General features: G+C 50.4%; 1 protein-coding gene across 1 annotated transcript; it reads right to left on the bottom strand.

Annotated features, from left to right (window-relative positions):
- Window positions 1–529: 529 nt before the first annotated feature.
- On the bottom strand, window positions 530–25,188 carry RAB7B (RAB7B, member RAS oncogene family). Its single transcript, XM_027613256.1, has 6 exons — window positions 25,014–25,188; window positions 17,098–17,166; window positions 16,558–16,684; window positions 15,651–15,866; window positions 8,085–8,210; window positions 530–2,242 (listed from the first exon to the last, which is right to left on the bottom strand). The coding sequence occupies exons 2-6, from the start codon at window positions 17,148–17,150 to the stop codon at window positions 2,162–2,164; spliced, it is 603 nt and encodes a 200-aa protein (XP_027469057.1). The 5' UTR covers window positions 17,151–17,166; window positions 25,014–25,188; the 3' UTR covers window positions 530–2,161.
- Window positions 25,189–25,488: the final 300 nt, after the last annotated feature.

The following is a 25,488-nucleotide window of genomic DNA, read 5'->3' as shown; positions in this document are numbered from 1 at the left end:
CCATTTGGATGTCTTCTTTGCAGAAATGTCTGTTCATGTCTTCTGCCCATTTCTTGATTGGATTATTTGTTCTTTGGGTGTTGAGTTTGATAAGTTCTTTATAGATTTTGGATACTAGCCCTTTATCTGATATGTCATTTGCAAATATGTTCTCCCATTCTGTCGGTTGTCTTTTGGTTTTGTGGACTGTTTCTTTTGCTGTGCAAAAGCTTTTTATCTTGATGAAATCCCAATAGTTCATTTTTGCCCTTGCTTCCCTTGCCTTTGGCGATGTTTCTAGGAAGAAGTTGCTGCGGCTGAGGTCGAAGAGGTTGCTGCCTGTGTTCTCCTTTAGGATTTTGGTAGACTCCTGTCTCACATTTGGGTCTTTCAACCATTTTGAGTCTATTTTTGTGTGTGGTGTAAGGAAATGGTCCAGTTTAATTCTGCATGTGGCTGTCTAGTTTTCCCAACACCATTTGTTGAAGAGACTGTCTTTTTTCCATTGGACATTCTTTCCTGCTTTGTCAAAGATTAGTTGACCATAGAGTTAAGGGTCCATTTCTGGGCTCTCTGTTCTGTTCCATTGATCTATGTGTCTGTTTTTGTGCCAGTACCATACTGTCTTGATGATGACAGCTTTGTAATAGAGCTGGAAGTCCCCTGGCCCCTCATTCTAGTATTTGTCACTGATGTGGATTTCTTGCCTGAATCATTCATGTTTCAGTTTTTGCCCATTTCTTGCTAGGCGTAAGAAATTGGGATTCTCCTACCCCACAGATCTCACAGGGTTAAACATGCTCACAGCCTGAGGACCAGTTTTGAGGATCAGAACAGAGAGAAAAGCACCCCCGTTTAAGTGTGACGCCTCTGTGGCTGGCCCCTCAGCCTGCAAGGGAAGGAGCACTGCTGCCCTCTGGTGGCCAGTCATCAGAGGCTCAGGGAGCAGCTGGGGGGGCGGGGTCCCCTTTGCTTGTCTCAGGGACAGCAGCTTTGAGTCTTCATGTAAATGAATGTCCTTTCACTGTTCCTGGAACACAGCAAGCTTGTTCTCACCTCAGGGCCTTGGCTCTTGCTGCCTCCTCTCCCTGGAATGCTCTTTGTCTAGATCTCTAGTGTAGTCTGTTCATTCTCTAGTCCTTGGGCCAAATGACAACTCCTCAGGGAAGCCCTCCTGGACCATTTTGTCTGAAACTGCACCAATCCCATTTCCTTGTTTGCTTTGTTCAAGTGCTTATCTACTATTTGAGAATATCTGTTTCAATTCTGTGTCTATGGCTTCTCTCCCTTATCAGAATGTGGGGTCCTGGAGAGCAGGGTCCTTGTTGACTTCATTTGTCACTAGACCTCTGTGCATTGTACATAGTAGGCACTCAACAACACTTGTTGAAGGAATAAATAAATGCATATCAAAGACAGCAACTGAGATTTAAGCAGAGCTTCTGGTCCTCAAAATCATATATTCTGAGGTGGGCAGGGCACATACCACCCCCATTTGACCGACGAGCAAGCCGAGGCTCAGAGAGATTTATAGGAGTCGTCTGAGCATTCAGCAGAGAGGAATGAGCCAGTCCTTGGTGCCTTTTCCTGAGCTCTCTCAGTCCCATACCCTGGAGGGGACAGAGCGATATTCCAGGCCTGAACCGTGGCTGCCAGGGGTTGAGGCAGGCGCCCACGTGAGGTACAGGCCTTCACCTTCTGGCCCTGGTGACCAAGGGAGCCTGAGCTGGGCCCTGTTGCAAAGCTGTGCTGAGGCTTTGCGGGTGTGTGGTGGCATGGACAAGGAAGGCCAGTTCACAGGAGAGTAGAACAGGACTCCGGAGACAGTGGCCTGGCCGTCTGCAGAGATGTGCGTTCTAGAGCAGGGGTGTGTTCGGGGAGGGCGGGTGGCAGGAAGGCTGGAGCCAGTGAGGGAACTGTGCCTCCTCCAGGGCCAAGATTTGGCTGTGACATTCTGGGTTCCATTGGGGCACCTAAGGCCCAGCCGTGTCCTCACTACACTCAGCCCGAGGCAGGGGCTGTACTCTGTTCTGGACCCAGTACAGACTCGAGGGGGTGGAGGGCTCTGGCCACAGAGGCCAGGCTGCTGGGGCTGGGCTTGGGCGGGTGGGGGGCTGGTGGGGGCCGGGATGCCCAGGCCCCAGGCAGGCTTCGCTGAGCACTGGGGCGGGAGTCTAGATGGTCAGCAACATCTACTCCTGGACTGGTCCTCTGGTGAGAGCTTGATGGAGTCTGTGAGGTAATTCTCTAAGATGCTTCGATACTGGGGAAAGAAAAGAGAAGCCAGAGTTCACATCCTGAGAGGCAAAGAGCCTCCCCTGCCTTCTGTCTCTTGCTGGCTGGTGGTGGTTGGGCTTTTTGTTCCCTCCCTATTGTGTTGTTAGGAAGCTGAGGCCCCCGGGGGGTGTGGGGGGGTGAGCCCTGGTCTTCCCCACCCTCTTCTTTCCTCCCCTCCTCCTCAGGTTCTTCCCAGGAGCCCGGAGCACGAGTCTCCTGACCTCCAACGAGGTCCCACAACTCTCCCTTCTCCAGAGGGAGTAACTGAGCTGACATCTGACCTCAGGCAGAGATGATGACAGCCCACTCCTCCTTTCTGCTGGAGACCTCTCCCCACAAACACCCCCACACCCCAACCTTCTCTCACCACGTCCACCTCCCAGCCTCCCCTCACCGCTGCCCGGGCACCTGGAGAAGCCCCGTCAACCCTCTGCCCTTCCCACGGCCTCTATTCTCCCTAAAATAGACTCAGCGTTTCCGCCAGGCCCTATTTGCTTCTCTGCCCGCCTCCCCAAACGCTTGGGTCCCAGCGATGTCCGGAGAAAGCCTCTCCCCACCCAGCTGGCCACTTCTCTCCCAGAACCCACCCCGCTTGGCTCAGGGGCGAGGGTGGGGTGGGGCAAGGAGGCCCTTCCTCCAGGAGACGGATTCCCAGGCGAAAGGGTCTCTTCTTAAAGGGACCTCATCTCTCTACTCTGCCAGGCTCTCACCGGTCACCAGGCTCAGGTGTCCATGCCCCCCACAGCTGGCATTGCGTGTGTGAGTGTGCGAGCTGGTGGGTGTGCACTCACTCGGCGGGTGAGTGCCTCTCAGCCCCTTGGTGTGGCCCCGAGCAGCACCCGTTTCCACTGGTGAATGTCACGGCCCTAATGCTGTGGCCCTGGCTCCCAGGAGGTGGTGTCAGGGCTCGCCTGCTGCACCCTGATGATGTTGGCTCCTGAGACCCATGACTCACTGTCACCCCCAGACTGAGTGGTCATTTGGGCTGACGTGTGGAGCTCATGGTGCTGGGCCGGGATCCAGCCCTTTTCCAAATAGTTTGTTTCTTGAGAGCCCTTGTTTCTCAGCCCTCCCACATAGGGTCTCGCGGGCCTTAGTTGGCCTGCGTGATGGGCCTTGAGGATCCCTAGACAGGTTATTTAGAGTTATTAGAATTTATATAATAGTAATTTTAACAGGAAGGCTTAGTGCTGGGGGCTGAGGGCAGTGTAGGCTCTGCAGAAGGTCTGTCTCTCTGGAGATGTGCCCACACCCCAGATTGATCTCCCCCTCTGCTGGGGAGGATCCCCCACTGCCTACACACTTGACCCAGGACACCCCAGGGCTTCCCTAGCTCTCACCCTGACAGAGCAGAATCCCACCCGACGTGTCTGAGAAGAGGAAATGGGGCCGAGCGGCTCCTTCTTGCCAGCACCGTCCAGCCTGGTGTGCGGGCCCCAGGCTCTGCCGCCCCGGGTGTGTCCGGTCCTTCTGCTGGCCCCTTCTGCTGGGTGCGGGGCCCTCTCACACCGCCGAGCGAACATAGTTACAATCCTGACATTTCTGAACCTCCCAGCGAGGGCCGAGGAAGAGCAGAGCGTCCCCGGCTAAGCCCCTCTCTACACCGAGGGAGCCATCTCCGCCTGAGGGGAAGGTTTTGGAAGCATTCTCTTACTGTCTGGTATTTTCCGCGTCCCTCCCTCATCATGAAAGCCAGAGACCTTGACTGGGATCTGGAACTTTCCTAATTGGATCTTTGGACCCAGGAGGCAGGGCCTGTTGGTTCATCACCCTCGAGTACGCCCCACCCTCACGTCCACCCAAGGCCCTGCTGGGACCCCAGAGCCCCTCATGACCAGAAACCCGTGCCATCGTCTGCAACGCCAGCCTCCGGGGAAGGAGAGTGGGGGTGCCCAGAGGAGCGGTGGAGCTTTCTGAGCTCCTTCGCATTTCTAGACTCAAATGGAACGCTGCCTCTGGAAGGTGTGAGAAACTTCCTCGCTCATGACACTGGCAAAGCCTGAGGTCTTCACACCAGCTTTCTTACACCCAATAATAGTCACACCTCTACGGGTCCGTGTTACCAGAGTGCTTCCCATTTGTGACACCATTTTGGCCCGTCATGGCATCATCTGGCTCCTCAGATTTCCCACAAAACTTTCGAGTAACCGGCAGGCCACAGTTAGGTCTCCTGTGTAATTCTTTCCTCCAGGCCCCGGTCCTCTAGGTGATGTGTGCATCTAGCTGTACATTCGCATAGTAGTGTCCTCAGGCATGCACCTGATGCGCCTAAGGGATGTGACTGACTGTTGCAGTCTGTCCTTTCAAGCCTGGTCACCTCTGTGGTGCTTTTAGATCTTGCAGCTGGAGGACCTCAAAAAGGTCCTATCATTTCAACATGCTTACCTGCTAGACAGCCAGCCTGCTTCCCTCCTGGACATGGCCACTATGTCTTTGTCTCGTTAGCTTCGAAGGAACTGGGCCTCCAAGCTGCCGTTCACTCCACAGGGACCAGGCCTGACCGGTCCCAGCAGGGATGGAGTGCCAACTGGATTTTGCTGAGCAAAATCTCATCATCCCAGATCCCCTGAAGCAGGTGGTGTCCCTTCTTGGATCATGAGGGCATTCTTAATCATATTTTGGAATAACTAAGTACTCTCCTCCTTGAAAGTGGCCGGACTGGGATACTAAAGTAACTACCTACTATCTTTTCTTTCAACATGTTGGCTGAGGACCTATTCTGGTGCTGGACTCAAAAACCACTCTTTCCAACCAGAGTTCACTGCAGAACTCAGATGTTTCGAGGGACTACGAGTGTCATGTGCCCCAATGGACCGCATCACCCTCTCCTCTTGTGATGTTCCTGCTCTCCTAGCTTGGTCCCTAGCATTCTATTCAATCATGCCCCCGATAGCCAAGCTGGGAACCTGGTCATCGACCTAAATAACTCCTGGTTCCTTCTCTCCTATATTCGACCATCATCAACCCCTGAGGCTCTCCCTCCAACGTCTGTTGAGTCCACCCTGTCCTGCCATCTTCATTCTGTCATGCCTGGACTGCTGCGGTACCTTCTCATCCACCCATGGGGCCCATCCTCCATGAAGCAGGAAACACCCCTGCCAGAAACCCTTATACACAGCTCCTGTTTTAAAGCAGCTACCTTTTGTTTAATGCCTTCTTGTACAATGAATTGCTTTCTTTGGCCCTTGCAACAGCCCCATTATTCTTATTTGTACTTAAAGAGAGGCAAGTGGTGGCTGAGGGAGGCTGCATGACTTGCTGTAGGACATACAGTAAGAGGAAGAGCCAGGACTTAATGTCAGATGTCCTGGGCTTTGGAGCCCCAGCCTGGGGCTTCCCTCCCCTGCCCACCCCTCACATCTCCCTCTCAAACACTCCAACTACCTCCCTGGGAAGGAGGGGGAAAGCTTTTGTAGAAAATGTCTTTGAAAATGTGTTTGACCTTAAACTAGAGATGTGCAACATCCAGGTTCACTGTAAACATCCACGTGAATTTTACATTCTATGCTCTGGTAGTTTGTTTGCTTTGTTTTAATGTGAAAATATTTCTCCTTCAAGTTTCTGAGTAAAGGACATGTCCAGTGGGGTTTCAAGGTACCGGGTGAGCCCCCGTATGCCTCGGGTCCAGTGGCGACGTCTGGACAGTGTGCACCTGCGGCGTGAAATCCGAGTCCTGGTTGGGGCTCTCCAGGCCTTCATGATCTGTGCTGTTGACCTTGTGGGCTTCCTCGCTTGCCCCATACCCCACTTCCCTTCATGCCACGTTTCCTTCTACAGACAGACCCACAGTTGGTTCCTCACGTGGGCCCTGCAGATTGGTGCCTGGGCTTCTGGCCATGCCCTTCTCTCTGTCATTCTCCTGCCCTCCCTTCCCCCCTCCCGTGTCCACTTGCAATCTGTGTATCGTTTTTCAACACCCAAGTCACATGCCACTTCTCTGGGTAACATCCTCACCCACCCTCTCCACCAGCCACCACTGAGTCATCTCCGTGCCTTGACCTTGCTCCCTCTGGGGCACTTACGTCTACGACAGCCTGTTTGTGAATGTCTTACTCCTCTACCTGACCTCAGAGCCACCGAGGTCCGGAGCTCCAGCCCTAGCCTGAGAACTCAATAAGTGTTTCTGGGATTGCGTTATTTCCACTTTACAGATGAGGAAACGGCGGCTCAGAGGAGTCATAATGACTTGCCCATGGGTCTACTTGAAAGCACCAGGGCAGGATTCGAATGCAGGTCAGCAGGACTGTGGACGCCATACTTGTGACTTCCAGACTTCTCATCGGTAAATTTCCGCCGTCGACACGAGGGACTGACCTGGGCTTGCTAAGCCATTCCTTTAACAAGTGGGGTATTAAAACAGCAACTACAACCACGACCACCACAACAGAACCAGTAGAAAGCTCCAGAAAGTTGACACAGCAGGAAAGAGGTAACTTTAAGAATAAAGGGCACTCCTTTTTCAGAGAGGGCAGCTGCTGACCACACACAAACGGGCTGTGGGCTGAGGGAGCTTCCTTGTGACTCATCATCTGGCAAATCACTGCCCCGTGTTTGTGGAGGATCATTTATCACAGACCACCATACAAGGTCAAACAACATTCCTCTGCTTTCCAGGGCAATGGCGTAAGCAGGCTCATCTGGGGCTTTCAGAGCCAACGTCGCAGATGGTGTCATAAAACCACACCTCTTGATCATGCGCTAGAGACGGGCACCCCCAGTTTCCCTTTAACCCGAGGCAGCGAGGGCTGGGGGCTGGGGAGGAAGCATAAAAACAGCCTGGAGGGGGCAAACCCTGAAACGAAGGCTCTGAGAGGTCTGCATGGCACGCTTGGGGCCTCTCCCCGGGCAGGCGGCCCCTTGGAGGTGGTTGCCGGCTCTCTCCCTGGTGGACGCCCACAGGCAGGGCCAAGGAACATTCTCCCCAGGGCCACGGGCAGCATGGGGCCAGGCACCCCCACAACAACGGCAGGCACCTCCACAGAGGGGAAACCCCCAATCTCCCGTGCTCCTTTCCTCAATTCAAAATCATTGCTGCCATGAGCTTCTCCCCTCTTCTGAGAAGCCCATCCTGATTAAATGTGGCAGAATGATGAGACAAGCTGATTCCTTCCCTGTGCTGATCACTCATGAACCCTCTTCTGAGTTTCCAGACTCCATATTGGAAGGGGATGAAAACGCTGCTACCGCTTCCAGGCAGCCTTCCCTGACCTTCCTGTCCTCCCCCCTCCTCCCGCACAGTTGGGCTGTGTGCCCCTCCTCTGAGGTCCCCCGCCAAATGCTTCCCCAGCACACACCTGTACTGTGACCACACGTGGGCCTATCAGACTGCCTCCAGAGAGCAAGGGGCCCCGAGCCTTGCACTCTGCCCCGCACAGATGATACACTCAACACAGGGTCCACAGCTATCCGGCTGTTTGATTGGAGGATGTCAGCAAACCCTGCAGCTTTGATCTTCCACTTGGGCAGATGCACGGCTCTGTGGAGCGTCTCTGCCACCAGCCAGGATTGAACTAGATCATCATTTCTCAAACCCTTACTGCATTAGAATGTCCAGGGGTGAGGTGCAGAACCGTACGTTTTAGAAACTCCATAGACGATAATCAGCCCGACTGAGGGGCCACCGACTCTACCCTCTAAGGGAGCTTTATACTTCTGGCCTTCTGGGGCCCAGAATCAGAGTACTGCTGGGCCCATTCCGGAACTAATGAAGACGATGGGCAATCTTGTCCTACCCACAGCCCTACCTGCGCCTGGTGTGTTCTCTGGAAGCTCCTGAGTTTCCCATCCTTGGGGGCAGCCCTGGAGGTGTTGCCACCATAGCCACTCACCCTGGACAGAGCCCGACTGGCCAGCATCTCGAAGGCTTGTACCACATTGATGTTATTCTTGGCACTGACTTCAAAGTAGGGAATATCCTTCTCTTTACACCAGCCTTGGGCTACCTCCGGGGGCACCTGAATGAGGGGAAGACATGATCACTGTCCCTGTATCATCACCGCCCCTGTATCATCACCGCCACCATCCCCACTGTCATCATATTGCCCACCGTCACATCCCCACCATCTCCCCCCCACTCCCATTTATCGAGAATCTTCCGTGTTTCCAAAATTTTACATGCATTCTTTTTTTTTTTTTTAAGATTTTATTTATTTATTTGACAGGGAGAGAGAGAGAGAGTGAGGGAAGGTGAGGAAGCACAAGGAGGGGAAGCTGCAGAGGGAGAGGGAGAAGCAGGCTCCCCGTTGAGCAGGGAGCCCGACATGGGGCTCCATCCCAGGACCCTGGGATTCTGACCCGAGCTGAAGGCAGATGCTTAACCAACTGAGCCACCCAGGCGTCCCTACGTGCATTCTTTCTTGACATAACTCTATGAGGTGGTTATTGCTAGCTCCATTTTCCAGATGGGGAAACTGAGGACTGTGCTCAGGGTGTGTGAGGTTGAGCAGGATTTGCATACAGGCTTGGAAGAGAATCACAACCTACCATACCAGGCTGCCCCCCTAAGGCCCACACTAGGCACTTCTTCCTGCCATTGGCTCCTTCTTCAGTCCCATCAAAAGGAGATGAACGTGACACACGCTAGTCAGGGTGGAGGACTTCTGTCCCCTGAGCAGGCTGATGAGGGCCTGTGCCCAGGAGGTCTGTTGCTGAGCAGACACGCAGGTCCTTGCTAACCCTTCTTCCCCAGGGTAGAGTCCTAAGAACAGTTGGTAAGCCGCTGCTGTGCGCCAGATACTGAGTTAGATATCTTGTCATATTAATCCATTGAATCCCACCAGTGACCCTGTGAGATGGGTCTTAATAGCTCCACTTTATAGGTAAGAACACTGAGGCTCAGAGGGGTCTAGCAACTTGCCCCAGGCCACACAGCTGAGAAGGCAGAGCGGCAGTGACGCCCAGCTCAGTGTGCCGGTGGGATCGGAGCTGCCCTCTGCAGGGCACCACGTGAGGACTCTGCCCAGCCGCCTCCCCCGCTAGACCACTGGCTCCTTGAGCTCAGGCTCAGGGTCTTTTCAGCTCTTGACCTGGCACCATGGGCCACACTCGGTGTGGGCGGAATGAGTATATCTCCACCCGACTGCAAACGGCCGATCAGAGTTTGAGCATGTTGGTTTGGAAAGCGCTTGGCAAGTCCCGTGAGTTACTTCCAAAGACAATTGGAGCCATTCAGTTTAATGCCTAATAATTTCCGGGAAGAGGAAATGGCCATATATCGAACATTGCTGTGCTTGGTACTTTGTAACCATGATTTCATTTTACTTAAGGGAGCCAGGGTTTTTATCATGGACAAATGACATTCTGCCTCTCTCCCAGAGGACAGCGCAGCCAGGGGGAAATCAGATTGCCTCCCTCACTCCTGCAGGTTCTAGGAATGACTGTCTCTTTGGGATTAAAGGAAGCATCCCTGTCCCCTGTCTCTTTGGTCCTTGCTTCCCTGGTCTCACGTGTGGTGGCAGCACCAGGGGCTCACAGCTGTCTCTCCCAGTGACACCAGCATTGCCCTGGCATTGGGAGGCTCGCCACCTAAGACTGGAGGGTGCAGCCTGGGTTCAGCTAAGCAGCCTGTCTTTTGGGGGCTAGGTGACACATCCACACCCCATGCCCAGGTCCTGGGGGGAAACCCTAGGCCTTGGTCTTGGCCTCTGATCTCTAAGACCCTCCTGCCTTTAGGAGGAGGGCCCTAGAATTGGCCAGGACTGCTTCCTTCCATGGAGCACGGATGCCCAAGGCCTGGTGAGCAACCAAGAAGGCTCACAGTTCAGGAACATTCTGAACTCTTTGGAGGAAGGGTCAAGCAAGGGTGGCTGGTGATTCGTACTGTCCTCACCAGTAACCACAAATAAATAAGCATTAGGAACTCACTGTTGTACCTGGATGGCACCTTAGGAATGCAAAGGGCTTCCTACCTTTTAAAATCCTCCAGTGGGAGGACGGGACTTACTTCTTACAGTGCCTTCCTGCCTTCCTTCTCTCTAACCACCCCCAGCCCACCCCCCCGGCCCCACCAGGTGATGAGCATGCACAGGAGTTGCAGTAAAAACTGAGGTCAAGTGAAAAGACGTCAAGGCCTCCCCTTCTCCAGGATGTAGGGAGATCTTTTATATTTCGTGGTGTGAGAAGCAGAATTAGTGCCCGTGGAACCCAGCAACAGAGCTGGGAGGACAAGCCTGCAGCAGCAATCTGCTCAGCACAGCTCAGCTCTGTTCTCTCCCACTGGACAGTGACGGGGGTCTGTCTGGTGCCCTCTTGTGATAGGCGTTTTATCTCACTTGCCCCGATCTTTCTCTGCTGGGTTTATATGGAGTGGTTAAATACACGCCCCAAATGTCAGTCGAGATTATGTTGTAAATTAACCTTCTTGGGGTGCCTGGGTGGCTCAGTCAGTTAAGCTTCTGCCTTCAGCTCAGGTCATGATCCCAGGGTCTTGGAATCGAGCCCCGCATCGGGCTCCCTGCTCAGAGGCGGGGAGCCTGCTTCTCCCTCTGCCTCTAACTCACTCGTGCTCTCTCTCTTTCTCAAAAAAAAAAAAAAAAAAAAAAAAATCTTAAAAAAGAATTAACCTTCTTTTCATTCACGCTTTCTCCTTCCCCACTCAACCTCCACAAGCTGGCCTGGGAAGAAAGCCACCCAGACAGCACCTTTCACTATTCACTTCCAGTTCTTGTTGTGGTTTCACGATAGTTTAAATCATCTTGTCTTCTCTTTATTTATAAAATGACAGTTCTTTTTACTTTGGGCTCTGACTGTGGCAATAAATTCAGGGTGTGCTACTTGGGGACTTGGGAAATACAAAATTTTTACTTATTTTATTTATTTATTTTTATTATGGGAAATACAAAATTTTTAAAAGCATTACCTGGGTTAATTTTGCTTTCGGTTGATAATATATACTATTAACGTTTTCCTTCTGTTACAATTTTGCTTGTTCATCAGAGGCCAAACGTTTCACAAATCTAGCTCAGTTTGCATAATTTTATGTATGATGCCTTTCCATCTCCTATGCATTTTATTTTATTTTATTTTAAAGATTTTATTTACTTATTGACAGAGAAAGACACAGTGAGAGAGGGAACATAAGCAGGGGGAGTAGGAGAGGGAGAAGCGGACTCCCCTCTGAGCAGGGAGCCCGATGCGGGGCTCGATCCCAGGACCCTGGGATCATGACCTGAGCCGAAGGCAGACGCTTAACGACTGAGCCACCCAGGCGCCCCTCCATCTCCTATGCATTTTAAATGATCAATTGTATAAATGTTAACATTAGTGAGTCAGGCACATCTTAAACCGCTACCAAAAAAAACAGAATATTTTCGGAAAATACAATTCCCATGTTATGGATCAGTGATGAGTTAGAAATTGCCTACCTGAGCATAGAGCAAAGAATTCACATTCCAGTGAATAAATTCCCTGTAGGTTGGGTGCTAGCAGAGCTGTTCTATCAAACTGATATTTTCCCACTATGACCTTTTATAGACGGAATAGGGATTTTTTTAAAAAAAGTCAACCATTTCTTTAAAATCATTCTGGTGATAAATATATGTATATATAATACACGCATATATATGATACATACATATATAATACACAGATATATATGTATTTTATTGTGGTAACGTATACAACATATACATAAACATAAGTTTTACCATTTTAACTATATTTAAGCTCGCAGTTCAGTAGCATTAAGCACATTCCCGCTGTTGGGTATGGATGGATGGGTATCACCCCCACCCATCTCCAGAACTTTCCCCTCATCCTAAATCTGGCAGTATAGTTTTAAATATTTATTTCTGTTTTATGAAGTGGGAAAAACTTGCATGTTTTCTCAGCCCATCCCGTGGAGGAAATAAGAGCGAGGCTAGCAACCCCCGCGGTGTATTAAGCTCGTCACGTGCTGCTTTCTGGTACCACTACCTTCAATCCCCAGGCCAGCTCATGAAATCCGAGTCTGGGCTCTATGTCACCCGTGAGGACACTGGAGCTGACCAGGGGCACACAGCAGGCATGGCTTTGAGTCCCGAGAAGGCGCTCCTTCAGGTGGCCCTTGGCTCTTACCCACTCACCCCTGTGCACGTGAGAGCCCAGAGCACGTCTCTCAGCTGGCCTTCTCTGTTCCCCAACCCCCCTGCTAAGCTGGGACAAAACAACAGACCCTGGAGGGCAGCGGCTTCCCAGCCTCACCCCTCCTCACTCACCGGTTCCTCCTCTCCACTTCCCTGCCCTCATTTCATTATTGCTGAGCTTCCCCACCTCTGGTGTTTACTCTACCTCCCCCACCCCCACCCTGCCATGCCCTTGGTGGGGGGCTTGCCTGCAGAAAGACAAACTCCCCTCACTCTCCCTCCTCCAGGGTCCTCCCTCACTTCCCTGGCTTGGCTGAGCCCTGGCTTTTCCTGGAGTCTCTGGACTTTCCCCCTGTCGCCCTCACCAGTGGGGGCTATCTCCATGTGTCGCTCACCACAGGCCCCAGAATGGGCTTGCCTGGGCCCTCACTGCCTCTTTCAGGTCTCTCTCCTTCCTCTCTCTGAAGAGCAAAGCCCCTCCCCTGGCTTGGATGGACTCCCCTCCACCCCTCGGAGTCATCACCTGCTTGTTGTCATCCTCACCCCGTGCCCCCCGCCCCCGCTCAGGGTAGCCTCACAATTCCTGCCCCCCCAACAGAATGCATCTTCTCTCCACTTCAGCCTCTTCTTCCCAGGTCTTGACTCAGGACCTCCATCAAATATTGAATCTGGCCTCCCATTCTGTGACACAGTCTCCTTCCCTTCGACCTCCTTCCGCCCTCCTTCCTTCTGCTCTGCCCTTCCGCCTTGGACACTGCAGCTGCCTGCTCCTTCAAACCTCCCCTTGGCTCTCTTCTTTCCTTGGTGGCTTGTCCATGCCCCCACACCTCTACTCTTCAGCTACTCTTGTCTGGAAACACCTTAGTCCCAGGTCCCTCGTTCCTGGCTCCCCACCCACATGTGGCTGCTGGAGAAACACCCAACCTGCAGATGCCAGCTTTAACTCCTGGTCTCCTTCTTTCGCTGAGCCTCTAGTGTCACCCACCAGTTCTTATCTTTGTCCTTGACTTCTCTCCAGAGTAACTGGCAAAGCTTCACCATGATTCCTGAGACTTCTACTTGGTTCCCTTCCTTCTCCTGCTCAGTAGAAGCTGGTGCCTCTGATTTCACTGAGAAAAGATCACTCTCAGGCTTGGAATCCTTCAACTTCCCACTCTATGACCTACAGGTTCATGAAGCAGGATGTTAAAATGGAAGTTTCAGCAGAGGCACTACAATTTGATGGATGTCAGATATAAAGTGGGTTGGGAGACAGACCGCCCCAGGACCTTGCCCATTTCCAAAGGTTCATGACCAAGAAATTGTTAGATGGCTCTAAAACCCACAGCATGAATATAAAAGGATGAGAGGAGGATTAAAAGGATTTCTTTGGAAATAGTTGTGTTGTGGGTATATGCCTTACCCTCCTGCAAGAGGGAGAATAGGTAAAGCCTCACCTCTAGCCAAAAAAAAGGAAGGCTTCAAGGAGGCCACTTGAAAAGCTTAACATACGACCCCTGTAGTTTGGTGGATACCGCAGACAGGTGCCTGGCATGCCTTCGAGGGATCTAAGGCAAAAGGCAACAGGGCAGAGAGAGAACAGACTGCTGTGAGAACCAATCACCCTTGCTCCTACAAGGGAGCCAGAATTCGAGGGCAAGCCTTGTGAAGGAGATGGAGGCTCCACAGAGAGCTGGCCAGCCTGGGGCTGTTGTAAATCTCATCAGGAGGGCTGCCTGCAGGAAGTGGTGCCCTCAGTTGGGTGGAGGATGAAAAATCAGAAGACGAGGAGAGAGAGGCGGAAAATGCAAGACGCTTGTCATAGGAGGGACAGTAAATGCTTCCAGTGGAGGCTTCTTATGGATCCAAAGGTAACCCATGGAAGAGACGACTTGAAACACCTGCCGGGGCCAGAGAGTACAAACTATCTTGTGACAGTACCCATCAAATAAGGATTTTCCTGCTCTGCTGACTTCTTCTCCCTCTTGCTTCATTCCTGACAGGGTCTGAAACCACAATTATCCAGAGAAGGGGAGGGAGTGTAGGCCACATAAAGTTGGCAGTGATAGGCAAAGGACCATTCCCTCCACCTAGACCATAGTTTCTCACCTATAACTGCCCCAAGTGGAAAAAAGAAAGGGAGACAACTTGCCTTTTAATGAACTTAGGACTTTGATTATTACCTGAGACTGGATGTTTGCAATTAAAGAGTTGACACTAAATTTGAAACCTGAAGTGACCATTGAATTGATGATGCCTAGATTTCTATTTCCAGCACAGACATCTCCTTTGAAGTTTTATTCTTGTATATTCTACTGTCATCTCCATTTAGTCGTTCTACAAGTTCCTTAAACTCAGCACATCTAAATTCATCTCTTTCTGAACAGAAGGCTCTTCTTAATGATGGTGGTAGCTTCATTGGAAGCACCATCATCCACCCATCCATCCACCCATCCATCCATCCATCCATCCGTCCGTCCATCCATCCATCCATCCAACCTGTCCATCTGTCTGTCTGTCCATTCATCCATCCATCATTCCAAATGATGCCTCAGTTCTATCCTTTTCTCTATTTGAACCGTTGTGAAAATGTAGCTCAAATATGATGGCTCAGTTCCTCATTTCTTTTCTCCCTTTGAAACACTAAGACAACCTTCTTCAAATGGCTCTTTTTGGTGTCATTTAAGCTTCATTTGGCACAAGAGCATCTTTTACAAATTAAGACTACCTCTCTTGTTTTTTTCATTAGTACGCAATAAGGAAAGAGCTCTAATCAATTCCACTATAGCAGTAAACACCTACACGAGTGGGGTCACTATAGCTATGGAGCAGACCGGCTGTCATGTGGTTAGCCAGATAATCTGGAATACACTCATGCTGATAAAATATATTCCCAGAAAATTTATAGAGTCAAGAATTTATAACTGCAATCCCCTGCCTGGCCCTGGGTAGAAATACTGTTCTATAAGAACTCAAATTCCACCTGCCTTCCTCTGATGCCTTAATTCTTCCATTCCCCGTCTCTAGACAAAATTGCTTTCACTTCTCAACTCACATCATGCTATTTCTTGCCTTTGCTCATGCTGAATCCACCTCCCCTAGGAAGCCCTTTCTATATTCTGGGCTTGAGTAGATGCCCTTTCACTGTGGTCCCCAAATATCCAAGGTATATCTCTATCATTGCATTTATCATAATCATCTTTTAGAGTGTCTGTATCCACTACTAGACTACAAGATTCTTAAGGCAAGGACTGTGTCTGATTCAGCTCTCTATGTGTGGGCTCTACCACAGGGCCTGGTGTGTAGTAGGTGCTCACACAATGTTTGGTGACTGAATGAAAGTATGGACGGTACCTGCCGGTCTGCGAGATCAATCTTGTTTCCCAGCACCACCATGGGGTAGGAAGGCTCCATTGGAATAGTTTTGGCCAGAACATCACCCCGCCAGGTATCCAGCGCTTCAAAGGACTCTAGGTCGGTGACATCGAAAGCCAGGATGCAGCCATCGGAGCCTTTGTAGAATGTGGACACCATGGAGCGAAACCGCTCCTGTCCGCCCGTGTCCCAGATCTGGAGGGGAAGAACAGCCACCCCGTTGGGCTGCAATGAGTGCCTGGAGGTGGGCCCAGCTGGATCACGTGATGGCAAAGTTTCCTTTCCCAGGTAGGAAGCAGACACAGGCGCTTGTGGTCCATTCACCCACAGGCATCTTAACCCTGTGGCCCATGTACACTACAGCATCTTTGCACTATCATCTGAACTCTCATTTTTCCCCTGGGTCATCAAGGCAGGCACAGTTATTCTCATCGGATAGATTTGGACCTTGGGAGTGACTTGCTCAAGGCCACTTACCAAGATTTCCAGTGAACCTGAGACTAGGAGTGGGGCCTCCCAACCCTTGGATTTGTCCTTTTTTTTTTTCTTTTTCCAGATCAGGGATCAGCAATTTTTTCTTAAAGGGCAACATTATAAATATTTTAGGCTTTGCAGACCATACCGTCTGTTGCAACTACTCAATTCTGCCATTGTAGTGTGAAAGGAGCCATAACCATAAGTAAACAGTGGACATGGCTGTGTTCCAATAAAACTTTATTTACAAAAACAGGTGGTGGACCACATTTGGTCCATGAGCTGAAGTTTGTTGATCTCTGCTCTAGACCTTTGTAGCTCCTGGTGCACACTACTGTCTGAGTGGCTAGCTAGGGAATGTGGGATGATTTTCAGGTATGCATGCTGAAGAGGGGAAGGCAGAGCTGCTCACCTGTAGCTTCAAAGTTGTGTCGTCCAGGATGATAATCTTGGAGAGGATGCTGGCCCCCAGTGTGGTCTGGTAGTCCTCGTAAAACGTCTTGTGCACATATTGGTGGAGGAGGGAAGTCTTTCCTACACTGAGGACAAATACCCAGACACATGTGAACAACGTACATACACACACACACACACACACACACACACACACACACACACGCACCATTCTCAGATCTTGCCATGCCCCTCTTGCTGCCATCTCTCCAAGATTCTGAATTTCTAACACTTGTAGTCCAAGGACCACAGTGAGCAGCAAGGGATTAGGGAATGGACTCTAGAAGCCAGGACCCACCCAAATAAAGCAGAAACCAGGCAGCCCGACTCCCAGGCTCTTTTGCCATCTGAGCTCTCTTCCTGGGGGTGGGATGTCCTCCCTGGTGCCACTCTGAATCAGAAAGGGACCCATGGTAGGTGGGAAATATTCAGGAGGTCTCACCGCCCTTGGGTAGGGGCTGCTTCCCAACCCCCACACCCTGAGCTGATCTTGGCTTACCCCAGGGCTCCGATGATGATGAGCTTCAGGTCCACCTTCTTCCGGGGATTCATGGAGGGGCTTCAGAGCCTGTAGGGAAACAGGAGTCAGCTGCATGCTGGTCAGAGTCCCCTACAGCCAGAGTCCCCTGCAGGCTGGCCTCTGCTTTCCCTCCCTTGATGTGCAGATCACTGCTCTGGGCCCAGACTCAGGTGGGGTTGTTTTCCAAAAGAGATGGATGATCAGCAACCTTTACGCCACCTCCCCTCCAACTTCCTCTTGGGGCCTCCCCAAGGCTGGAAGTGTGGTGGCCCCATAGGACAGGCATATCACTCACCCTTTAGCTTTACCAACCCTGCTCTTGGAGGCAGCCTGGAGCGCCAAGAAGAATGGACGGGACTGAACAGAGGCCTTGAGGACAGTCAAGCCTGGAGCCAGGGATGGAGGGCAGTGTGGGAAGAGGAGATGGGGGCAGGACAAGGGGTCCATTGTCAGGACTGCCTGAGAGGCTTTGGATGGGAGAGTGCCCCTCCCCCATCCCGAGGTGTTGCTGTAATCACAGAATCAAAAGGCTCTTCTCCAATGCAGCTGGTGGGGGTATAATTGGTACATGTTTCTGGAAAGCTACTTGGCAGCAAGTATTGACAGCCTTAAAAATGTTCCTGCCCTCCATTTCTAGGAATTTGTCCTAAGGAACTAATCTGAAATGCAGGCAAAGATTCTTGTTCAAGAATGTTCTGCACAGTATTATTTATGAACATCCAACAACAAGGAAGTGGGTAAATAAATCATGGCACACAATGAACTATTAATGTGGAGTTTTTGAGAATATTATATTAATGTGGGGAAATGCTTATGCATAGGGTCTAAAGACTTTTAGAAATTATTTTAAAATTATTTAAAATTTTAAAAATTATTTAAAAAAAAAAACTTATTATTTGAGAGAGGGAAAACATGAGCAGTGGGGACGGGCAAAGGGAGAGGGAGAAGCAGACTCTCTGCTGAACAGGGAGCCCGACCCGGGGCTCAATCCCAGGACCCTGGGATCATGACCTGAGGCGAAGGCAGACACTTAACTGACTGAGCCACCTAGGTGCCCCTCCTGGGGTCTAAATGAAAGACAGAAGACACTAAACTGTATATACAATACCACCCCAGTTATGGACATGAGTTCCCACTTACATAGAAAAAGGGCTAGAAAGAAATATACAACAAATTTAAGTGATTAATTCTGGGTGGTAGGAAATTACACAATTTAACATGTGTTCTCTGTGCTTTTTAGTATGTTCCTTTTTTTAAATAACAAACATGGCAAACAGGTATTGTTCCTATAAGAGAAATACACATACGTGCGTGTGTGCATTTTCTATAGACATGCACATATTGATTGTTATTATTATTTTTTAACAAGCTAAAGCAAAACTGTCGCAGGGGGTTTGCTTAACTGGCTTTTTGGGTTCTGCCCTTACATGCACACTTATGTATACACAATTCCCAACTCCTGAGTCTCCTATCCTTGGATGTACTCGGTAGGCATACTGAGCAAACCTTGATCTGACTCTGCCTGGCTGAGGTATTAAAAGAGCCAGCTTGAGTTTCCCCTGGTACTTGGAAAAAGCTCTACACTGGATGTCCTGAGGCCTTGGTTCTCATTCTCTCACTTTGCCACTGTGGGGCATTGGGCCAGTTACTTCCCCTTTCTGAGTCTTGGCTCTCCAACTAGCGAATGAACAAGTTGGGCCCCAAAGACTCAAGGTCCCTTCTGGTTGAAACCTGCTTTATCTACTGGAGCTGTAACTCACTGGCCACAAGAGGCTTGCCTTGCATTGCCTAGTTAGTGCAAAGCTCAAACAAAAGCCCCCAGAGGCTGAGGGCTGTTGGTGACTCTCCATGAGCCATGCAACGGCCCAAGAGTGATTTGAGGCTCTGCTCAGAGCTGCTTGTCCCAAAAGCCAGAGTTGGTGTCACTGGACCTTCTGCCATAACCTAGGAGGGCTGGGTTGGCATGGTGGGCAACAGGTCTTGGTGATCCATGACAGTTATTCCAAAAAGACCTACATGTCTATTGCATTGCAAAGCCCTGCTTTTGCGACAGACACAGGGAGGAGCACAAAGATGGAACCAATAGGAACTTGGGAGAAAGCACAGGGCTGAGTGATGACACCAAAGAGAAGGTGTAAAGCATCCCAACAGGAGCACAGAGAAAGTGCTGTGGGAATTTGCGGGTGGGGAGAGAAGCCGGCAATCCAACTGGGCCCTGAAGAAACAAGACTTGTGGTTAGGGGGTGATATTTCAGAGGGAGGGAATGAAGTAATCAAAACTCTGGGAACAGGTGAATGGAGAAGGTGGACGATTTGCTTCAGGGAAGGGAAGACCCTTTTATGACTATTATTAACACACAAAAGGAGCTTGCGGGACCGACACTATTGGTCTCTATTTTACCACTGAGGATACAGATGTTTAGAGACGGGAGGCAGTTTCTCTCTAAAAATACAGCCTATCTTCCTATGGAGATAGGAAAGCAGGGAGAAGAAGCAAGTTTTAAGATGGGTCGTGGGGATCAGACCAAGGATTCTGTCCATTCATTCATTCCTTCATTCTTGCAGCAAACATTCCCTATGCTCCAGACAGGTAGATGAAGGTAATTCCAGGTATTAGTTAGGGTGGCATTTTGTAGGGATGTCACCGCCCGGAGGGAAGGCACCCAAGGGAGAAATGTCTCAGAACCCTCAGAAAGGCAGCATGTCTCCGAGTACCAGTTACGACCCCAGAAGGGGAGCGGGAGCCACGCTGAGCTCTTTCCTAAAGGCTTTGGTACAAGATGCTAACTTAGCTTCGAAAGCTAATACAGTGCCTTAGAAAGGGAGTCAGAACCACAGGGAGGTGGAGACAGAGGGGAAGGAAGTCGCACCGGCAGAACACCCGCTGGGCCTGCTCTGCGTTCTCGTAGAGCCCAGGGAATCCTCCCAAGAGTTCTGTGAGGTGAGTCCTTGAGACTCTGAAAAGCCGCCTCACTCATAAGTCATCCAAGGCCATCCAGGTGGTACGTGGATGAGCCACGGTTTGAATTGAAGCCCAGAGAAGCTCCTCTGCCACGTTGCCTCCTGACCTCCCGAGTCTGGACCCGTAGAATCTGCGTGCATAAGATCTGGGGCCCTGGGCTTGGGTGTGGTGTACCCCCCCAAAACCCTAGCAGAGCTGGAGGAGATGGAGAGAAAAGCAGCCCAAGGGACAAGAGGTACAAATGGGAGCAGAGGGAACAGGTCTGCCGAACAAGAGCTGTTGTGTGAGGACTGACCACCATGGTCAAGACTCGGCATGCTTACTTGGAGGGCAGTGTGTTCACGCGCTGTGATAGGGCCATGCCTCCATGTTGGAGACGTCTGTGATCCCACTATACGCTGTTAGCCTGGCACTGAGTTGAGGATTTTGTGAATATGCAAATTCAAATATGCATCTCATTGTGAGGTTAAATGAGTGAATACATTATGAGAATACATATACTATATTATTGTAATACATTTACTGGCCCACATTAAAGGTTCAAGAAATGTTAGCTCTTTTGGACTTCTCTTTTTTTTTTTTAATTTTTATCTGGTTCTTTTTTTTTTTTAAGATTTTATTTATTTAGTTGTCAGAGAGAGGGGGAGAGCAAGAGAGAGCACAAGCAGGGGAGTGGCAGGCAGAGGGAGAAGCCAAGTTCTTGTTGGGCAGGGAGCCAGATGTGGGACTCGATCCCAGGACCCTGGGATCATGACCTGAGCTGAAGGCAGACGCCTAACGACTGAGCCACTCAGGCGTCCCTTTTATGACTATTATTAACACACAAAAGGAGCTTGCGGGACCGACACTATTGGTCTCTATTTTACCACTGAGGATACAGATGTTTAGAGACGGGAGGTAGTTTCTCTCTAAAAACACAGCCTATGAATGGTAGGGCCTGGACTGGGAGCTGGGATTTGAATCCAGGCCTACCTGCTCATTCTACTGTCTTCCATAAGACTAGAACAAGGATCACACACCTGCCACTTGGTGCCCCTGTCAGAGAGGCTCAGGGCTGGGTGGTGTGGGCTTGACGTAGGGCAGCGAAGCTGGTGTGCTTACGAAGGGGAATTTGGGGGTGAGGGCGGGGGAGGTAGACAGTGTGTGTGTATAACAGAGGATCAGTATGCACTACCTGGGAAACTCCCAACAGGTAATCAAAAATAACATACAACATAAAAGCGGGCAAGGAATATGAATAAGCAACCAACAGAAGTCTTATGAATGATAAGTAGTAAGCTCTGAAAGGATACTCAACCTTACTCATTTTTAGAGACATACAAAATTTAAAAATGCCAATTTTTTTTACATGCCAGAGAGTGGCAAAAATTAAAAAGACTGATGGTAACATTTAGTGTCGGCAAATGTACAGCAGAAGCGCTATTTGTATATTGTTGACAGACTATGAAAAGCCTGGCCTTTTTTGGAGGGAAATTGACAATATCAAAATGTAATACCCCAGGTTCTAATTTTAGAAATCTGTCCTGTAGAAACGTACCTATGCTCAAACATACCTTTATACAAAGATAATTGCTGGAGAACGTTGTTGTGACCCAGTACCCATCGATAAGAGAGTCTCTACATAAATTATGATCCATTCAGACTTTGGAATACTAGGCGGTTTTAAAAAGAGGGAAGTAATGAGGTAGAAAAATATGATAACAATTTAAGTAAAAAAGAACATCCCCGAACATTTTGTATAGTATGATCTCAATTGTATAAAAACAACAACCTCACATGTGTTGACCATATATTTAATATTATACTTGTGCTTGTCCTGTATATACAGAAAGCTATGGAGAGAGACACTCTAAATGAATAATAGGAGCTGGGGGAAGGGAGATGAGAAGCTAGGAGCTATTGTTTTATTTTATATATGTCTTGTTTTAAAATTTGCTACATAAGGCTCGGTGTTATTGTAATTAAACAATATCAAATATAAAACCTTAAAATTTCTTTAAAAAGAGCACATGGGTGGATGGCAGCCCAAAGTCATCTGAGTGTGACTTCTTTCTTTCTTTCTTTTTAAAGATTTTAAAAAAATTTTTATTTGACAGAGAGAGAGAGAGAGAGAGCACAAGCAGAGGGAGAGGGAGAAGCAGGCTCCCCGCTGAGCCAGGAGTCCGATGTGGGGCTCGATCCCAGGACCCCAGGATCATGACCTGAGCCAAAGGCAGACGCTTAACCATCTGAGCCCCCCAAGCACCCCTGAATGTGACTTCTTGACAAGACTTTTGTGTCTGGGGCAGAAGAGGGAGGTCCCCTAGTAGCAGGGATTGATCACGAGTTTTGGAATCAGAGTTCTCCATACATTCGTGACCTTGGGTGAATTGCTTGACCTTGGTGAGTGTGTTCCCACGTGGGTGAAGCAGACATGGCTCATGGCTGTGGCTTATTCTGCAGGGTGGCACACGTCATTTCTTAGAGCACAGGCTCCCCCAACTGGGGAAGACCCAGATAAATGGTTAACAATTGCATGGGATGGGGGTGGTGGCAGAGACCAGATTTGTAGCACCTGCCACCTTCTGCCGTGTAGATACACCCACCACGGCTGGTTTCAAGCTACCAGTGGGGAGCCAGCTCCAGCGCACTGTAGAGGGACCTCAAAGATGATCTAGTCTAACCCCCACCCAATGCTTGAGCCATCTCAACCACATCATGGAAGACAGAGCTAGACCTGCCCCCATAGAGCTCCTTCCCTCCACTAGCTGTGGATTTCTCCTGGGGCCACATAAAACATGCTCAATCCCTCTGCCACATGCCAGGCCTTCTGAGGTTTCAAGGCTTCTCCTTGAGTTTTTCTTGAGTCTTTTCTTCTTCAAACCCTTGTGACTCACCTTGGCTTTGACTCTGAGCTCCCTTTCCCTACCCCCAACCCCCTGCCCCCAGGCCCCTTCCCTGGATGTGCCCTTAAAGTATTCTGCCGCTGTAGATATTTGCTGAGCTTGCTATTTAAAATAGCCTGGTCCTTGCACGCAGGATAACTAGCAGCAACAGGAAGGTGACCAGGACCATGTCATTGGTGAGGGAAGGCATCTTGGCAGAAGACACTGGCTGGGCTCACCAAGGAGGCATGTGCAGATTTCAGACGTGGCTGAGTCCCTTCCCATGTCCTCTGGGCTCTGCCCTTGGCCAGACTTTGGCAACAGCTGCCCTTTTGAGCCTCCTCCCACTCACTCAGCTGCCTCGGATGCTTCAAACCTGGGCATCCTCCTAGGGGCCAGGCTGAGTCATCACCTTCCACTGTTAAATAACAGGGAAAAAAGCAGGCTGCCTTCAGCCAGCCCCGGTCCACCCAGAGAAAAATGTGCAGGCGACTCACTGTCTACTGCATGTGACTAACTCGTCTCCCCTTCTTGCCTGGCAATCCTTCTAAGCCTGGAGCCCTGGTCCTGCCCACCCAAGCTACGGTGTAGCTCAGTCCCTGGGGAGCAAGAAAGACTGGGTTGATGTCCGCCCTCCCCCCCCCCCCCACAACAGCCCTAGGGCTCGGGGCCAGTCTTACAAGGGCTCTTGGATCTGCTCTGCTCTTACCTTCTCACTTTCCTTCTCTCCCTACCCCACTGGCCCCAACCAGGACCCAGGTACAATCTCCTGCATTGCTGGTGTTGGGTGAGGTGTCCTTTCTGCCGACTAGGAGCCAGTGAGCAGGGGCAGAGGGGAATTCTGAAGCAGGCAGTCTCCCCACCTTGCTCCTACTACCTTACCCCACTTTCAGTGCCTCCCCTCCCTGATCCCACATCTTGGAAAATGATAAATATATCCACCCTAAAAATAATGGGATTTACAATCATGGGAATAAAGTTTGTCTTTGAAAAGAAGCTATCTATGGAGTGAAAGCTTTATTGCCTTGAGGGAAGGCTCACAAGTCTGCCTTACCCTCCTAAATCCCAGCAGGTCTAGACCTGCTCCCTCCAGGAAGTGCACCCATAGCCCTGGTTTCAGGAGGTTCAGCGCTTGCTCGTGTTCTTTAAGTTCTTTGGAAGTATTAGTCTTGTCTCCCTAAGTAGAATGTCAGTGCCCAGAGGACAGGACACTGCCTCCCACTTCTCTATCCCTCCACAGAGCCTGACCCATGCTGGGAATATTGAATCTCCAATAAACAGTCATTCATTCATCCCCATGTATCCATCCATCTGTCCGTCCATCTGTCCATCCATCCAGCACATGTACTATGTGCCTACTATGCATCAGCACTATGTAGATCCGAGGCTACAAACTAGTTATTATCTCTATCTTGTGTGTTGGGGCATCGATTGACAAGCTCAAAGAAATTATTTTTATTAATGCATAATGCCTAGCGCTTATAGGGCACTTGGCAATTTACAAAATGCCAGCAGAGTCCACTGGGTTCCTGAGTCAAGAACAACTAATTAGTGGCAAGCTGAGACTAGAACCCAGATCTGTCCAGCTCTGTTCATTGCTTGCTTAGCATTGCAGAGCCGTGCCGGAAGACATTCACGATTTAAAACAAGAAGGACACTTTCTTAACTCTAGGAGTTCCTCCTTCCCCGGTGAGACTCTTTGGCCAGAGGGTTCCACCCAAGAAGGTGCCCTGTTGATGTGGCAAGCCGACCCAGGGCGTTAGCTGGCCCTCCTCAGCTGAGTCAGTAGCTGTGTCCTCCTGCTGAGACCGTTGCAGAGCCCTGAGCCGGGCCCCAGCTCCCTGGGCTGGGCGGGGAAGTCCTTCCTGCCTGGCTTGCTGCCATGCCCTAGATGTTTCTCTGGCGTGGGGGGTCTTGGGGTTGGATCTAAGCCCTGAAGCTGCCAGATTCTAAGCCTCATCCTTGCATGCCTTGCCTCTACTCCCCCCCCACCCCACCCCCAAACCCCAGTACCTCTGGGGGTTGCTGGGACAGACAGAAGAACCGAAAAAAACTTCCAGGGCACTTACAGCTGTGGCCGCTTAGCATCTGGCCTCCGAGGGCAGGCGGCGTTTTCTCTGAGTCCGGCGGTCTCCTCGTAGAGCGAAGTTCTCAGCTGGTTCAGAGGAAAAAGGCTTTGGATCAGAACAGCTTGTTGAGGCCAAGCGACTTCCTTCTGTTTCCCTCCTCTCCCTCTCATGCACAGACTTGGGAAAGTTGCAAAAGAGGCCGGCCCTGGTGAGCTCAGCTGTGTGGGTGGAGGGGGTGGGGTGCAATGTGAAGCTCGGCTTCAGAGCTCACTCAATGGGGTGGGCCCTGTGAGAATTGGGTTTACGGGATGCTGCCTCCCCCCCCCCCCGGGGTAGGGTGGGGAGGAACAAGGAATGGAAGGCTCGAGGGTGGGAGCGTGTGGGTCAGAGCCTGCAGGACAACATGCAGGTTAGTGGGCACCATGCAAAACCTCTAGCTGGTTTAGGAACTGCTTCTGCGGCTGCTGGAAGCCCC

The sequence above is a fragment of the Zalophus californianus genome, chromosome 10, assembly GCF_009762305.2.
Source record: "Zalophus californianus isolate mZalCal1 chromosome 10, mZalCal1.pri.v2, whole genome shotgun sequence".
Taxonomy (NCBI): Eukaryota; Metazoa; Chordata; class Mammalia; order Carnivora; family Otariidae; genus Zalophus; species Zalophus californianus.
This window is presented reverse-complemented; position numbering and strand designations above follow the sequence as displayed.

Bases quoted from the DNA above. Each gene is read 5' to 3' on its own strand.
- RAB7B (XM_027613256.1), bottom strand. From the start codon at position 17,150: ATGAATCCCCGGAAGAAGGTGGACCTGAAGCTCATCATCATCGGAGCC. The intron at 16,685-17,097 runs GTAAGCCAAGAT...ATTTGTCCTCAG, and splicing joins ATCATCATCGGAGCCCTGGG to TGTAGGAAAGACTTCCCTCC. The intron at 2,243-8,084 runs GTGAGTGGCTAT...TTCTTTCCCCAG, and splicing joins CCAGTCGGGCTCTGTCCAGG to TATCGAAGCATCTTAGAGAA.